This window comes from Echeneis naucrates, chromosome 15 (genome assembly GCF_900963305.1).
Source record: "Echeneis naucrates chromosome 15, fEcheNa1.1, whole genome shotgun sequence".
Taxonomy (NCBI): domain Eukaryota; kingdom Metazoa; phylum Chordata; class Actinopteri; order Carangiformes; family Echeneidae; genus Echeneis; species Echeneis naucrates.
In genome coordinates, this window is record NC_042525.1 from 21,706,098 (window position 1) to 21,722,236 (window position 16,139).

The 16,139-nt window shown below is 40.0% G+C and overlaps 1 protein-coding gene across 4 annotated transcripts; it reads right to left on the minus strand.

Moving 5' to 3' along the window:
- Positions 1-611: 611 nt before the first annotated feature.
- kif11 (kinesin family member 11) lies at positions 612-14,243 on the minus strand. 4 transcript variants are annotated; one of them, XM_029521063.1, is made up of 27 exons: positions 14,109-14,243; positions 13,856-13,939; positions 13,042-13,171; positions 12,277-12,374; positions 12,002-12,080; positions 11,488-11,673; positions 11,240-11,364; positions 11,063-11,153; positions 10,766-10,911; positions 7,969-8,065; positions 7,775-7,870; positions 7,564-7,652; positions 6,642-6,729; positions 5,852-5,925; positions 5,397-5,511; positions 4,929-5,000; positions 4,025-4,160; positions 3,618-3,790; positions 3,346-3,471; positions 2,997-3,152; positions 2,504-2,643; positions 2,194-2,354; positions 1,980-2,098; positions 1,494-1,713; positions 1,246-1,388; positions 1,023-1,133; positions 612-919 (listed from the first exon to the last, which is right to left on the minus strand). In XM_029521063.1, exons 2-27 carry the CDS (start codon positions 13,927-13,929, stop codon positions 809-811), a joined length of 3,156 nt encoding a protein of 1,051 aa, XP_029376923.1. In that variant the 5' UTR covers positions 13,930-13,939; positions 14,109-14,243; the 3' UTR covers positions 612-808. The 4 variants fall into 4 exon arrangements, with proteins under 4 accessions (XP_029376923.1, XP_029376922.1, XP_029376921.1 ...); XM_029521062.1 differs by having other exon boundaries at positions 612-922; XM_029521061.1 differs by having other exon boundaries at positions 1,237-1,388.
- Positions 14,244-16,139: the final 1,896 nt, after the last annotated feature.

Consider the following 16,139-nt stretch of genomic DNA (forward strand, 5'->3'; position numbering starts at 1 on the left):
ACACCATCGCAAAGCCCCGTATGTTTTTGTCCCATCCTATCTCCCTCGTTTAGCACGTGGGACGTACCAGCCTCACTGAGCTTGAGCTACCCAAACAAATGTGAGTAGACTGATCTGACTTTAACTGAGCCTTGTTATATTACTTATTGTTATTATCCTACCGAGACCCAGGTATGTTTTCATTTAAAAAGAACCATCTTTTGTTCAGGGGATTGTGTTATCTTTAATGTTTTCAATTTGCCAATAAACTAAGAACAAGGTCATATTTGTTTTTGGGGTTTTGCATTTTTCTGTACCAAATATGAACTGTGATATTAGCAAACCGGTTCACCCCTACAAAATTTTAATCTGGCCCAACATGTGTGTCTCGCTCAGAGTCTGGAAAACAAGCACGTGGGACCATCAGAGAACCCCTCAAAGACCACTGAACTAGTTAGAAAATAGGGGACATTCATTACTGCACCACTTACAAACACTTAACTTTTGATATTTGGAGAGATTCTGTTGATACTCATTGATTGTGTCAAATCCATGTCTTTCCTCTCATAAAAAAAAAAAAAAAAAAAGCCTGTTCGCACATGTCTGAATGGACAGTACACAGTGCAGTTTTCTACTCAAATTTAATTGCCCATAATCAAAACAAAAACAAAATATAACAAATAAAAAAACCTCTTTAATATTAATATCAGTTCCACATGTTGACATTTGCATTACTGAAACCAAAAGACAGTTCATGAGACAGCATCATAGCTTTTAAAAGAAAAAAAGATTAGCAAAATTAGAATGTAAGAATACAACAGTAACTGCTTTAGTTCTGACTGCGAAGCGGCAGTCTTGATTCCTGAGGTGTAGATGCATTTTCATTCTCCAACCCTTTTTGTCTAGTGGGGATCTTCGTCTCCTTCTTGCTTCCCTTCTTCTGCTTGAGGATGTAAAATTGGAGAGACAGCTTACAGTTACACTACATCAGTTATAACAGCTTCCGCTGTCAAAGTTGTGATGTCATATTCCCCCCTACTCACCTTGAAGAAAGGAACACGTTTGTTCTCATTGAAGACAAGGTTCTCATCGATGAATGACGGCTCTGTGGCTATGCTTTCTTTACACATACTCAGTTCTTCTTCCAGAGAGTCCTAAACATACATGTGAAGTTTCATTTACCAGTAAAAAGAAATAAAATCTAAATGAAATTCATATTTAAGCATGACGTTCTTTTAGTTGGGGTTTTGTATGTACATGGTCAACCTGGCTGTGTTTATCTTCATCCTCCTCCTCTTCCTCTTCCTCCTGCTTCTCCTGTCCCCTTAGGATCTCCAGTAGTTCGATGCGGGTCCGTGACTTCACCAGCTGCCTGGGGTACACAAACTCCCTACGCTGAGGAGTAGTACCTAATGGACAAAACAGAACTAGTTCACGCTTTGATACTTTATCTTATTAATAGTACAATCTGTTTAAAAAAAAAAAAAGAGGCTGACAAGACAAATATAATTCACCGGTGGGAACGTCCTGCTGCAGCTCATCCTGCAGGAAGCGGTTTAATAGCTTTCGACTCCTCTCCATGTGGTCCTGCATCTCAGATTCCTGCTGATCCAGGACGGTCTGATCCAGGATCTGGTTCTGCACAGCTGTCAGAGCCTGCTTAAGCGCCTTCTGTTGGCAGGAGAGCTCCTCCTTGGCTTTGCAGAGCTGATCGGTGCAGTGCGTCTCAACACTCTGGAAGAAAAAACAGAGGATTAGAGCAAGGTCTATATAGCAATAATCATGTAGGTAGCTGTGTTTTCATGGACTCATTAAGAGATCTTACACCTTCATGATTGATCAGACAACTTCCTCTACATTACATTTCAGTGGCTGTGAACACCACAATATGTCCAAAAGAGTCCATTTATTTACTTGGTCATTTATTGATATTGATGCCATTTGAAACATGCTGTGATAACTAGTAAAAAGGATGGCAAAATGCAGAAGTAAATTTTTACCTGTTGCAGGTTCTGAGCTTGAGTGGAACACCTCTTCATCACAGAGAGGAGTTCATGGGTTTGAGTCTCTGTGTGCTCCCTGGCTCTGAAGCTCCACTGGAGGTCACGTTCCACCAGATCTGCACTCAACCAAAGATAGCATTAAACAAGAACTTACACTACACGTGTTGCAGATGTGAGCTTAGCTTTTGAATAAGTGAAAAGTGATCAGTACCAGACACACAGCGGTGGAGGTGAGAGCAGCAGTCTGTCATCTCCTTCAGTGTCTGGCTGCTTTCGTCAGCACTTAGGCGCAGCGAAGAGGCGAGGGAAGAGGAGGTGGAGGAGAGAAGGTCTGCCTGGGTTGAGACCTGGCTCTCGACTACCCTGCAACCACTGCGCACAGGAGACATCGTTAAACAAATGGACACAAAAAAGTTTAAAATTTAGACCACTGTCTAAGGTTTGAGTTTGAGGGTTTGGCTTTATTCAAGCACACGTCTTGGTGAGCCAGTTGCCATTTTCCTGTCAAGTCTCTGACTCACCTGCTGAAGTTCTCCTGGAGGCTCTGGAGAGGTTTCTGTACAGTTGTGGAAGCTGAGTGCAGATCAGTGTAGTCCCTCTGGGTCTCCATGGTCGACAGGGTGAGCTGGTCCTTAAGGAACTGGATGGTCTGTGTCATACGCTGACAGTGCAAGTTTCACATACATTAGAAATGTCTGAGCCATATGGCAAAATTTTGATATTTATATGCCAATATGAACCTATTAAAATAAAATTAAATCCTTATTGCACATCTTTGTTCTTTAGTTTGTCCTTTCATGTAAGAAAGGCCAATTTCACCAATGGATTCATAATTTTTTACTGCACAGTCAAACTAGTAGCGAAAGGGAAGGATAATCAGTAATCAGTTTTTTAAAAAAAAAGAAAAAGAAAGAAAGAAAAAAAAAAAGACCTAGAATGTATAAAGATGAATTAAACTCAACTGTGACAGAAGCAACTTGAAGAAAACAAAGCATCAACATGAGCAGCTCTTACCGCCTGGTGTCTCTCCTTTGCCTGTTTGATCTCATTTGCCAGTTGGTCACGTTCAGCTTGCAGGGTGCTCAAACCTTCCATGGAGGCCTCCCGCAGCCGTGCCAGCTCCTGAACCTGGCTGCTGAAAAACACACCCATCTCCTTCATGGCCTCCACCTGAAAAGGGATGGAAAAGATGTTAGGCTCCATGACAACTTAAAAAGTGGAAAATATCAAACAAAAATAGCAAAAACTAAAAAAAAATCAAATTTATATACAAGTTTTTCCAAATGATGAAATTATTCAAATCCTAATAGCTTTAATACTAATAGTTCACTGTGAAATGTGTATAGAACTTATATGTTCTAACCTTGTTGGCCAGAGCTCGCTGCATCTCTAATGAAGTCACCAGAGTGTCATTGAGCTCCTTGATGGCTGATAAACCCTTCAGAGTCTGAACATTTAAGATCTCCTCCATGTCCTGCTGATGCTCTTCCTACAAAAAATAAAAAAACATTCAAACATTCATATTAAGGAGTGCAGTTACTTATACTTTGTATCCCTGTTAAGCATTAGACAACCTGTCAGGGTCATTAATACTCTTCTGTCAAGCTGTCCCTGTGTATTTGATGTGGTCCTCACCAGTAGCTGCTGCAGTTTCCCCTTGTCTTGTAAACACAGGGTCTCCTGCTGCAGCACTCTCTGCTGACATCGAGATACACCCTCAGCCACCAATTGCCCAATTCCGCCCACAAAGGACTCTATAGTCATCAGAGCTCCCTTCAGGGCCCCGTCGTTCATACCAAGCAAACCATCTGTGGGGAAAGGGCAGAGAGAATTTTATTGTTTGCCTTTTATTAAGTCGTCAATTGAGACAACTATGGAGAGGTTTCCAGCTACAAATTTCAGCATATTTCTACTCCTCAGAGACTGAAGCCTTTAGACCTTCACCACCAACCTAGGCCAACTTCACGTCTTCAGCTGTCCCACCATTCAGAATCTGAAAAGCTCAGCCTTCAGTGTGCCCTGAGTAAAGCCTAGCACCTTACCGATAGCCTGCGAGTAGCCGCTCAGCATGTCACGGTGTTTGGTCCCATGCTCCTGAACACAGCGCTGCATGTTATCAAGCATTCCCTCCATACGCTGAGAATAACTCTGCTGGATCTGCTTGTTGTGCTTCTCCACCTGTAACATGTATTTTGGTCCACATTAAGGCATGTCATTAGGACAAAAAAATGACACATACATCTGACTATTATTAAATCTTAATAATTAATGATGAAATGGGTGTTTAGTGTTAGACCATCTAAACACTGAATTTAGAGAAACAAAAGAAACTCGAAATACCAATCACAAGGTAGCACATCAATTTTTTGGTTTCCTGTTGATATGTACAATATTGTAGAGTTGGACTCCTGTTTATGGTTCAAAATAAAATCCCATCTACTTTGGAGAAGATGAGTAGTGTGTAATTTTTGGTCTGCAGCAATTGTGCGCAGACATACATGATGTTGTGTCCCAGCTGAGTGTCCTCCCTCCCTGATGTCACCAAATGGTTCATTAGCTGCGTTTTTTAATGTATAGGGAAAAAGGTGGAACTGGGGAGGAGTGAGGGACTAGATCTGATCTGCCGTGTAATCTATTCTGATTTTCAGGTGGGTCATATGTGGTACATTCAAGTTTTTACCCCCTTAGGAGTCAACACAATCCAACTTGTTTTTCCAATAAATGGGGTTGCCCCATGTTTGTCATTAGACAGAATGCAGGTTTAAGAAACTCCAGCTTCACTTTTCAAATGCAAAGTCTTTATCTGTTATAAATGTGTGTGTGTGACTGGCTCCACCCTCCTTTGTCTAGATGTGAACTTGTCTGCTCAGAAATGTGTGTGGTGAGGCTGCAGGAACTCATAGTATGCCAACATTTTTAGATCACACCATGCAGTTAATGCGTCACCTTCTTCTTCCTGTCCAACTTATCATGGAGACCCGACACATCACTGGTGCTGGAATCAACTGTGTTCAGCAGCTGAGAGGGGAAAACATAACCACAATGTTTAAATCCTCAGCTGGACAGAACAATGCAATCATTTTTAAAATGATGTTACCAGTTGACCATGATCGCTTTTTTAAACAGCTAAATACATAACAGTAAAACATCCCAGAGGGGATGTTAGGTCAAAGAAGGTATCAAAATATGACGCTACAAACTTACTTAGTGTCATACATTTATTAATATGAACAGAATCAAAAGTACATAATAAGGAAGGAGGAACTGCATGCAAAAGAAAACATACATATACATATGTATATATACATACACATATACATACATACATACATACATAAATACACACATATACATACATACATATACATATATATACACACATATACACACATATACACATACACACACCCATACCTGCCCAGCTGTGTTGTAGAGGCTTTCCTGGGCTGAGGTGAGCGCTGAGCAAATAAACTCCTCCTGGTTCAGCTTCTCTTTGGTCTGCTGCAGGTTTCGGCTAGTCTCCGCTAGCCTGAAAAAAAAAAAAAATAATAATAATAAAAAAAAAATTTAACAGTTTGTGAACATTGTCCCTAAGTTTACATGGAAGTCCTCAACTCCGAAGCTCTGTTGAAGATGGCGATATTGTTTTGCAGCAATTGCTGACAGATGCTCATACCAATTTAATGGTCTGATTTTGCTTTTACAGTGGAAGAAGAATCACTCTTGGAAAATGGTGCAGTATTAGCATGAAAAGTGTGCATGGTATTGGACTTCCACAAACACAGACACCTGATTGCATATTGCAGGCAGAATCAGAGGCATTTCAATGAAATCTGAACAAGTCTGGTTAAAGACAATGAGCCCTTTACCTCTGCTGCTTGTCATTCAGGTCGACAGTGCACTGCTCCAGTCTGGTTTTACTGTCCGCAAACAGCTCTGTCACCTGCACAGAGATTAGTGTGAATGTGGTAAATACAACAGCAGATCTGATGATTATGACCATCATACAACAGTTAAAAAACCTTCAGTGGTTTGTGGCTTTGAAATTAACTGTAAAGTTTATTTAGCCTTTGTAACAGCACCCACAACTCCCTGCTAACCCAAAAATGCACAAAGAGTAGGAATCAAGACTTCAGCTGGGCAGCACAGCAGCAAAGTGGTTAGCTATGTATTTTGTATTAAAATTATATTAAAATTCTTATACCGCAGAAGAAAGCCATTATTTATTCATCCACATGATTTACAGTGTAATGGTTTGATTGACTTTAAACTGTCAGATCAATAGATCACAGATCAATAGCCGACAATAACAGTGTTCAAGGCTTTGAGTTCTCCAAGAGCCTCTTTGAAGGTATAGGAATAATTAATAAGTTATAAAGATGTAGTTTACTTAGTAAAAGTTTGATAATATAGTAATAAATCTAAAATCAATTATATGATCATTAATGTTACATATATATATATATAGAAGGGCACTTTTACTTTGTTCTGTTTGACTTACTCGATATAATTAAGTTTACTTCTTGTTTTGTCTGATGATACATTGGCCTGTATGGTGAGTGTTTATTCAGTTTATTGAAAAGCTACTCAAAACACTGATTCCATCTTCATAATGTTTCATAGCTCACTCAAACTAATCTGGAAGCCAGACTCTCCTACCTTCTTCAGCTCCTCCTCTATGGCAGCAATCCGGTCTGTGTACTCTGCTATCTGTTCCTCATGAGCAGTGATCTGGCCCATCATACCCCTGAAACATAGACACAGACACAGACACAGACACAGACACAGACACAGACACAGACACAGACACAGACACAGACACACATACACCTGTTATGGAGCATCACAAACAATATTCAGATTTAAAGAAAAGATGCATTAAGCTTCTCTAAAGGTGAATGAACATCTCAGTAAATCTGATGCTCCCTTATGAATCTTAATTTATCAATCCCAGTTTAAACAAAGGCAGTAAAAACTGATGCTTTGAGGTTGAACCCAATTCGTCAAGAATTTTTTTTTTCCCCTTTTTGAATAAATCAAAAAAGTATAATTAGAAACTAGCCAGAATCTTTAAGACATATACAAGAAGTGTTAAGCGTGTTGTGTGGTCACCAGAGAGAGAAACCACATGTGTAAATAGAGCCAAATGCTGGAAGCATCCATTGAGAACTCAGAGCTTTGAGTACATAAATATTAGTATAAAGCACTTCGACTTTCTTAAACAGTCTATGTATTCTAATCTGGCATCATTCCAAGAAAACATCTGACATTTCATAAAATTTAATCCGTCAAGTCTACAGAAAACATTCAAAACTCACCAACTGATCAAATGACAGACAGAAATGACAGATTTTCCATCCTCATCCTTTGAGGCATGAGCATTTTCTACTTTTCCATCAGCTTATGCAGGTTATCACCGTTTAAAAACTTTTGCTGAAATAATTGTATTGATTAAGATGGCAAAATGTCATCTGGTCTTCAGTTCAGAAAAACAAATCTATTGTTCTTTCTCACATTGACATTAGCTTCACAGGTATTATTTATGGTGTGAAGTACAACCTGTACATGTCATGTGACCTACTCATAGTTTTCTGAAGACAGGTAAACTCCATTCTTATCCCTTGTGGCAGCCAGGTCTCTCTTCAGACGCTCAATCTCCTCTGTGTATTCCTGAACAGACAGACATTTGAGTTCATTCCCTGACAGCTGAATTCTGGCATCACAGAAACACAATATCTACCCATCCTGAGGAGCAGTGAAAATGCAGATACTCTGTACTCAGGCTTGTCTACCTTGATTAGCGTCCTCTTGGTGAGTTTCTGGTTGACCTCAGGTTTGTTCATGATGTTCTTGGCTCTGCTCGCATATTCTAGCGTGCTCAGAGTCTCCTGCACAGACAGAAACATCATAATGATACAAACAATTAACAGGTTGTGTCAGAAACCTATGCATTTCATCATGGGCAGTAAAAGCACATCAGTCATACTTCCAAGTTGCTGGACGATGGCGACACAGTGGCAATTATGGACGTTTTTGTACGTCCTCCCAGTGAATCCTGCAAGATCCTGGTCAGCTTGGACTCTCTGTGGGAAGAACACGCACAATTTACTGATCAGTATTATATGCTGTTGGACACAAGTGCAAATTTAGGGCACTTTCAGACCTATAGTTTGATTGTGTTGGTCGGCACTAGGCAGAGAAATGCTACAATGTAGCAAACAGACGCTGGTAAGGTTCAGTTTCACATATGCATATTTCTAAATGAACCAGAATAGACCAAGGACAACTTCCTCATAGAAAAATGTGCCACTTTTGGTAAGCTAGCATGGAGCGATTGCTTTGTGCTGTGCTCCTGGGGTTGATGCTCACCTATTAAATTGTATGTGTGGGTAATTTTGAGGAGATGTGTCTGATAATTCACTTCCTAAAGAATATTAACAAAGAATAAACTGTTGGAAAAGTTCCATATTGTTAACTGTTATTTTTCCTTTCAATAAACTTAATTCAAAACTATGATGACAGTTGGATTGTGGTAAAATTAATTAATTAATTAAATAAATAAATCATTCACCGGTGAACATCTTTTTTCACTGTTAGAAAAAAAAAATGATAAAATTGAATAAAATTGAGTTGATTTGATAAATAACTGGATATTTCATCATACAAAATAGATATTAGATTTAAAATTCAATTAAGCTGCTTTATTTTAGGGCTTTGGTGAAGGTGGGTCATTTTTCACCCATAGGACAAGGGGAGTATACAGAATATTAAGACTGCACAAGGGTTAATTCAGAATAGACAAGAGCATGAGTTTACACGAAAAGCAGTCGAGACTCATTCCATGGCTTCTGCACACTTTGTCGATGGGATGTCGACGTAAGCAGTCAGGAGAAAGCTGCAACTGAACAGCATGTGTGTACGGAGAAACAAAAAGGTCCTTGGTGGGATGGACGGACGGACGGACGGACGGACGGACGGACGCACACACAAAAAATGCGATACTTTATGAGCAGTTGAATGTACCTTTTTTTTTTTCTTTTTTTTTTTTTTACATGCTCCTTTGTTGTTTATACAAAAGGTTATTTAGGCTTTTTTTTTTTTTTTTTTTTTTTTAAATCATGTATGTTACCTGTTATACAACAAATACGGTGAACAAACAGTTTTTGACTTTTCATTAATATTTTTCATATTCAGCTACACAAACATCTTTAAACTACACAAAAGTGTATTGTAAATGACAGTATACTAGACTCCTATCTACACCGTAGTAATTTATTGAAATGCTGCTCTTGGTGTTATGGAAATGGTCAGCCTACTAAAGCAGTGAGTGTCAGATAAAGCTTGTGCTTTTGATGTTTTCACTATCATGTGATGATAGCACAGCTGTTAACTTTTTTGCAGGGAGTTGATGATCATTTTTGCATTGTGGAGGAATTGCTTGATCTTCGGAGTCTAAAGAGGACAACAACTGGGAAGGACATTTTTGAAGCTGTGTCAGATGCAGTTGGTCAGATTGGACTCAAATGGGACAATCTGTGTTGCCTTACAACAAATGGGGCTCCAGCAATGAAAGGGAAGTGCAAAGGAATGGCATCCGTGCTATGTGCCAAGGTGCGAGCGGAGGTGAGGCTGTCCAAATGCACTGCATCATCCACCAAGAAGCCCTTTGTGCCAAGACAGTTCAGCTAGGTGATGTTATGAACACATTTGTGAAAGCTGCCAATATAATTGGGGCACGGGGGCTCTACCACAGAGAACTTCAAGCGTTCCTTTCTGATGTTGATGGTGAATACGGGGACTTACTCTACCATTCTGATGTGCGCTCGCTCAGTCGTGGCTCCTTGCTGCAGTAATTTTATTCCCTGAGATCAAATAGACACATTTTTGCAAGAAAAGGGCACACCTCTGCATGAGCTCGGTGACCCGTTATGGTTGGCAGACCTGGCTTTTTCTGGCAAAGACCAGCTGGTACCACAGCTGTCGCTGGGAGAATGACCTGCCAACCTTTTTGTAAAATATAAAATGAAAATCTACCAATGCTGTGATGCAGCTGTGATGGAGGCTTTTTTCTTCAAACATGTTCCGATATCTAACGTAATTTACCTGTATTTGATTAATTTTACCAATATTAGTGCATTAGAAGTGAGGTCGTATACCTCAGGTCAAGTGAGTGGCCCGGTCCTTTGTATATTTTTCTGTATTCTGCCTTCAGGAAAAATGTTTTGACACCCCTGATTTAAGTCAAGAGAAATATTTACACATTCTTGGTAAATACTTTGAGGCACAGAGAATAAAAGAAACTAGCCACTAATTTACATAATTACACAATTCATCCAAAAAATACCTGGCCAAACATTTATAACATTAGTTGCAGTCTAAATCCATCTAGGCTCCTGAAGGAAGCAGGGATCAGAGGGCAGGCCCAGCAGAAGGCAGTCAAAGAACTTGCCATGCAACATGGGCTGCCAAATAACTAGGCGGTGCCACTGTGTGGCACACATTCAGGTCCAATCAGCCTGTGGTGGGCCAACCTCAGCAGAGGGTGTCTTGTGATAAGTGGATGAAACACCCAATGATGTCGGGCACGCAATTGATGGTGTGTCGTGCTGGTGGCACCACACAATCATTGCTCACCCCATCTCTGACCCAATTCAATTTCTGTGCGGATATTTAGGGATCTTTAACAACCAGTCCTATTCAGAGGTCATCCATGACTGTGAAACTAGCCTTTCTGTTTAATTCCACTGAAAGGTGTGACATCTCATCTCGTCTGCAAGTCTCACCTGTATGGGACATGTGGCCTCTTCTCCACCAGAGCCGTGATGACTCTGCCCAACGTCAGCAAAGACTGGTTGATATTTCCTGCCTCACGAGCTCGCTTGTCCACTGCACCTGAACGTCCAATGTTCTCACTGCCAGCAAGATCCACCTGCAGAGGTTTTAAGACCATTACGCCTCATAGATTAACTAATTGTCCGGTGGGACTATTTACTGTTATTTCCAGTATATAACCTCCCAGGTTTAAAAAAAAAAAAAAAAAAAAAACAAAAAAAAAACAAAACCCAACAACTTATTGTTACCAGATTGAGTTTGCCAATCTTCACCAGCTCCTCTCCATCCAGAGTGATCTCCTTCATGTGGATGGTGACCGAGAACACAGAGTGGGAGCGACTGCCCAGACAGAGGAAGCACAGGATTAAAAATATGGTGGGTGAAGCAGCCAAGAAGGTAACTACTGCTTTTCTCCAGATGTGCACCTGGAGTAGGCGTTCATGAGGGTGGAAGCTGTCCTCCTCTTGGCTGCCCCTCTCTCTAGGATCTGATACACCTCATCTTTGTTGTGAACTGTCACCTCCTCCAGACCCTTTACCACCACGCCCCGCTGCAAAACACAAAACTACAGTCATAAGGGGGCATGATAAACATCCCTATTTAGAAAAGATGCCATGTTTGAACAAAAACAGCAGATATTCAGTTGTTTCTCTAAACCCAGTCTGACAGCAACCTTGTTACGGGGGTCATCAAATAGTTGCAACCGCTCACTGACGTCCTCACTGGGGCTGAGCAAGTCAAACAGCTCCTCGTTGTAGATCTCCAGCAGGGAGACTTTAACTGAGAACTCAGTTCCATTTTCAGAGAGCTTCTCAAAGATCTGGTGCAGTGTTCTAGGGATGATGCCTGCCAGAGGGTCCTAACAAGGGGATAAGGACTTTAGTAGATGCCCGTTTTTTTTTTGTTTGTTTGTTTGTTTTTTTATAAATATGGATGTGCACTACTTTTTACCAACTTGTACATAAAATGCTTAACCATCTTCATTCTTCACATTTAGCTTTTTATCATTTTCTATTAATTGAAAATATATTTGTTATATGCCTATGGCTCACAAAGCAGATTCTGTCTCTCTGCTGATGCAGCACAGTTATAATCTGAATGGATTGGGTTGTGTAATATTTGTCTGACAGTTTCTCTAACTCATTTACATCCCTGTTCAAAGTTCCTGGAGCCAAGATTAAACTCACCTCCTCCCAGGTGAACTGCTCATCAGGGCTCCTCTCTCCCTCCATGGTGAAGGTCTTACCTGTTCCAGTCTGACCATAGCTGAACAGAACAGAGGCAGCACAGTGTTTTATGACAACCTAATCTTTTGTTTATACAAACAGAGATTTCGTATTAAAACCAACTAATCCAATTTAATCCCATTGCCATTTTAATGCTTCATAGATGTATTCAATTTGAACAGATAACCGCATCTCTTCTGAGCTGTTACAACTTTAAAGATACACAGAGCACTTACGCAAACACAGTACAGTTGTATCCCATAATGACCTCATCCAGAATGGGACAAACTACGCTCCTGTACACATCGATCTGCTTAGCAGCTGGACCAAAAACCTGGGGAAAACAATGTGCAGTATTGCGTAGGCTGTTGTGATGTAAATACAAGTTTGTCCATAGAGCTGCTATGAGTAGTAAATCCATCATCTGGAAATTAGGCAACTCCAACAAATTCATTATTATTTTGCAGATGTCGTAATTTCTCAGACCATTGAAAATGATGACCAGATCTGTTTTTACCTTTACCAAATAAACATGTTCCCTCACAATAAGGAAATACGACTTGTATGCAGGTGCCACTCACTGGCACCAAAAGAGTTGTAGTGCTAACAACGCACAACAGTGTGTATTTTACTTTATTCTTGCTTACTTTAATCTAAGAAAAATGGCGGCTCTTGTGATTGTACTTCAATCCATTGTGCAGCCCTAATTTGATGGATTTGATTTGATGCTTTCAGGAAAGTTAATACTTTGGCCTGTTGGTCAGGGAAACATGATGATCTTACCTTGGGCGATGGTGAAATTTTAAGCATCTTTCACTGGTTTCTGTCATCTTATAAACAAAAGATAATTTAACGAGTCGGATAATTGATATTTCTTTTCCTTGCTTGAACAAGGACTATTACGAGCAGTCTCAATATAACCTAACTGCTATATTATACTATTAAACAAATCACCAGAATTAGTTTGTCAAGTGTTAAAACAGCACCTTTAATCCCCTCACCATGTCAAAAGTGTAGGTCTTCCGTGATGCCTTGTCGTTGATCCCTCCCGTCTTCACAACCACCTCTCTTCTGCTCTGATCACAGTCAATGACGCCATAAGATGACTTCCTCTCCATTGTGTTAAAAGGTCTGGAAGAAAAAAGGTAGTAAAGACTTGTTGGATTAATCTTAAGTTTCATAAATCACATGTTTTAGGTACTGATAAGAGATCTGGTTTATGTTCAGAAGCAAAAAGTGAAGCAGTTGAGAAGAAGTGTTAAAATTACAAATGATTTCTCAAACTGCTCTAGGGATTGTTTGAAGAGTTGGGGAAAAGTGTAAAATCTCCCTCTGGGTTTTTAAAATACAACACATATGCTTTGATTGAGATAGCATTGTAACAAGAGCACAGGACTCGCATTAAACAGAAGCACATTGAGTTTGTAACAGTTTTCTAAATGTCACTCAAAAACCTTTGGAAGAATACATTTTCAGGACATGCTGGTTATTGACAGGCTTTCTGCAGGTTCCCAAAATGAAAGTTCAGACTCAGACCTTTTCATTAAGACTCTTCTACAGGCCAACTTAATACAGGTTTCACAGCAAAAGCAGCATTAGACACAACATGACTTATTAAAGTGCATAGATTCATGCATAATCCTAACAGATGTTTACACATCATCACAGTTATAAATCCAATTCCTCCACAGCATCTTCAGGGCTGAACCTGCTGATCCCTGGCAGTTTTGTTACCCAATCCACCAAATCAGTCACTGTCTGATTCCTCGGAGTGCGAATTAAACAAACAGGAAAGGACAGGTTTTGCTTATTTACCTGCATCTGACAACGACCTGGATGTTCCTGCCTTTCTCCTCCCGTTTCGCTCCACTTGTGTTGTGTGAAGCCATGATGGACGACCTGAACACAACGGGAACACAAATGTTCCTATTCACAGCCGACACACACAGTTACGAAGGGTAGTTACAGTTTAAGGACAGGAGAGACACAAAATGTGTCACCCTCCAACAAACGTCTTCATATTTTGTGCCAGCCAAATCAGAACTGAAGTGAATCCCAAATGACTTACCGAATAACGGGGCTGGTTTATGATCCTCTTCCTTTGCAGGGTATCCGGTAACAGTTTCCTGCACTAAATGATGAATAAATTGTATATTTACCGCCTACCAGGCGCATCGGCAGCTCGGACTCTGCTTCGCTGGCGCTCTTTGGCCTCTGACGAGAAACAGTTCAAACTGTACTTTTAAATTTTGACGAGCCAATAGCAGAGAAGTGATGGCCAAACAAACGATACCATTGGTTGATGAGAACCCACGTGACCGTTTTAACGCGCAGCATCAAGGGAAGGCGAAACATATAAGCAGACGTTTGAGCAGCAGGTGGCGCCATTGCTCTGTGAACGTTTCCACGCCGGAGCACCGAGGAAGGACCACTTATTTCAAAAGGCTAATTTTCTGCTTTGTGTACGTTGCAATATGTAATACATCTTATTCTGAAACTGCATTTGATAACAGTGGTGGGAAAGTAAAAATGCAAAAGTATAGAAACATGAAAATGTAGTTAAGGTTCCTTAAGTGAAGGTCAGCCTGTGTGTTATTTTTATGAAACTGAATGAATACATGTGGGAACAGCACCGTGGAGCAGCTACACACCTCACTGAAGTACATCGTTGTTTTCTTCTGGAACCTCACACGCCTGGATCCATAACCCCAGCCTGCACCATGACTGTGTGAAGCTGCTCCACCTCCGGACCTGTATCTGCCCCAGCCTGCACCACCAGTACCATGACTGTCAGAAGCTGCTCCACCTCCAGAACTGTATCTGCCAAGGATCCTGTCTCTGGCAGAGAATTCAGTTTAACTTTGCTCGTTGTACTGTTCAAATTATAATGTTAGTTTTTGGTGATGGTTATATTTGTCTTAATAATTCAAAAATAAATACAGGATCTCAAATAAATGTTCATAAAAATTGAAGTCTAACATAGCTGAAAATGGAAAGAGTCAAGCGCAATAGTGCCTCAAAATTGTACTTCAACATAATAGTAAAAGCATTTAGTTACCACAATAAATCAATTGTTGATCTGCTTTTGCAAGAGATGGCTGCGACTTAAAGAGGAAAAATTAGCTAATCTACAAAGAGAGTTTTTATAAAGGAATCATAGTCTGCAATGAAAGCTATTATCTTTCGAAACAACATAATTTTCAGATTCCACTGATACCGAAATAAAAACAGAGCACCCAGACACTGAGCTGTTGAGGCCTCAGGGGAGCTGTAGTTGTTTCATGTTGATTATTTTCTGATAAGGCATCATTTATGGAGGGTTCACATCTCAACATAAAATCCCTTTAGAATCACAGATGATTTTTCCCAGGGGATGTCCAATCAAATTAAATAATAGATAAATTACAACAAAGTAATACGATTTCTAATTTATTCACAGACTTTGTCTATTCTAGGTTTATGAAGTGATCAATGGTCTGCAGTAATCCATCTGGACGGTCCACCCACTCATCCCCCTGAGGATGAGGGGGATGCCCTTTTTGCTGTGACAACCACTTAAAAAACGCAAACACTTTGATTCATATATGGATTCAAAGACACACAAAAGTGAAAAGAGTAACATTACCATCTTCAGCAGATTTAAACGCCTATGTGAACTGGAGGTTGATTTGTTTTTTGTTTGTTTTTAAGTTTCTTATCTGTTTCCATCAATTAAAACACAAAGTAGAAGCTTCAACTCGAGCACTAGGTTGAGTTCATGAGTGACCTAATTCACTAATTCACCAGATTCTCATCAAAGTCAAGTCAAAGGCTTGGAAGAACAAACAGGACCTAAAGAAAGACGATGACATCCACTGTGTTTCCATCTTTTGTTGTTTGACTGTATTCTTAATTTGTAAATGAAAATCTAAAGAAAGAGCAGAAATTAAAAAATCTATATTTAAGGCTGAGGCGGAGAAGTAGTGAAAACGTTTATTGATAAAATCACAGTGGAAAGAGCAGCAGACACGGATGAGGAGCCTTCAACACAAGAATGAATTTCTCTGGTAAACAGGAAATAAATAGATTTATCAAATGGATAGATTGTTTTCCTTTGTTT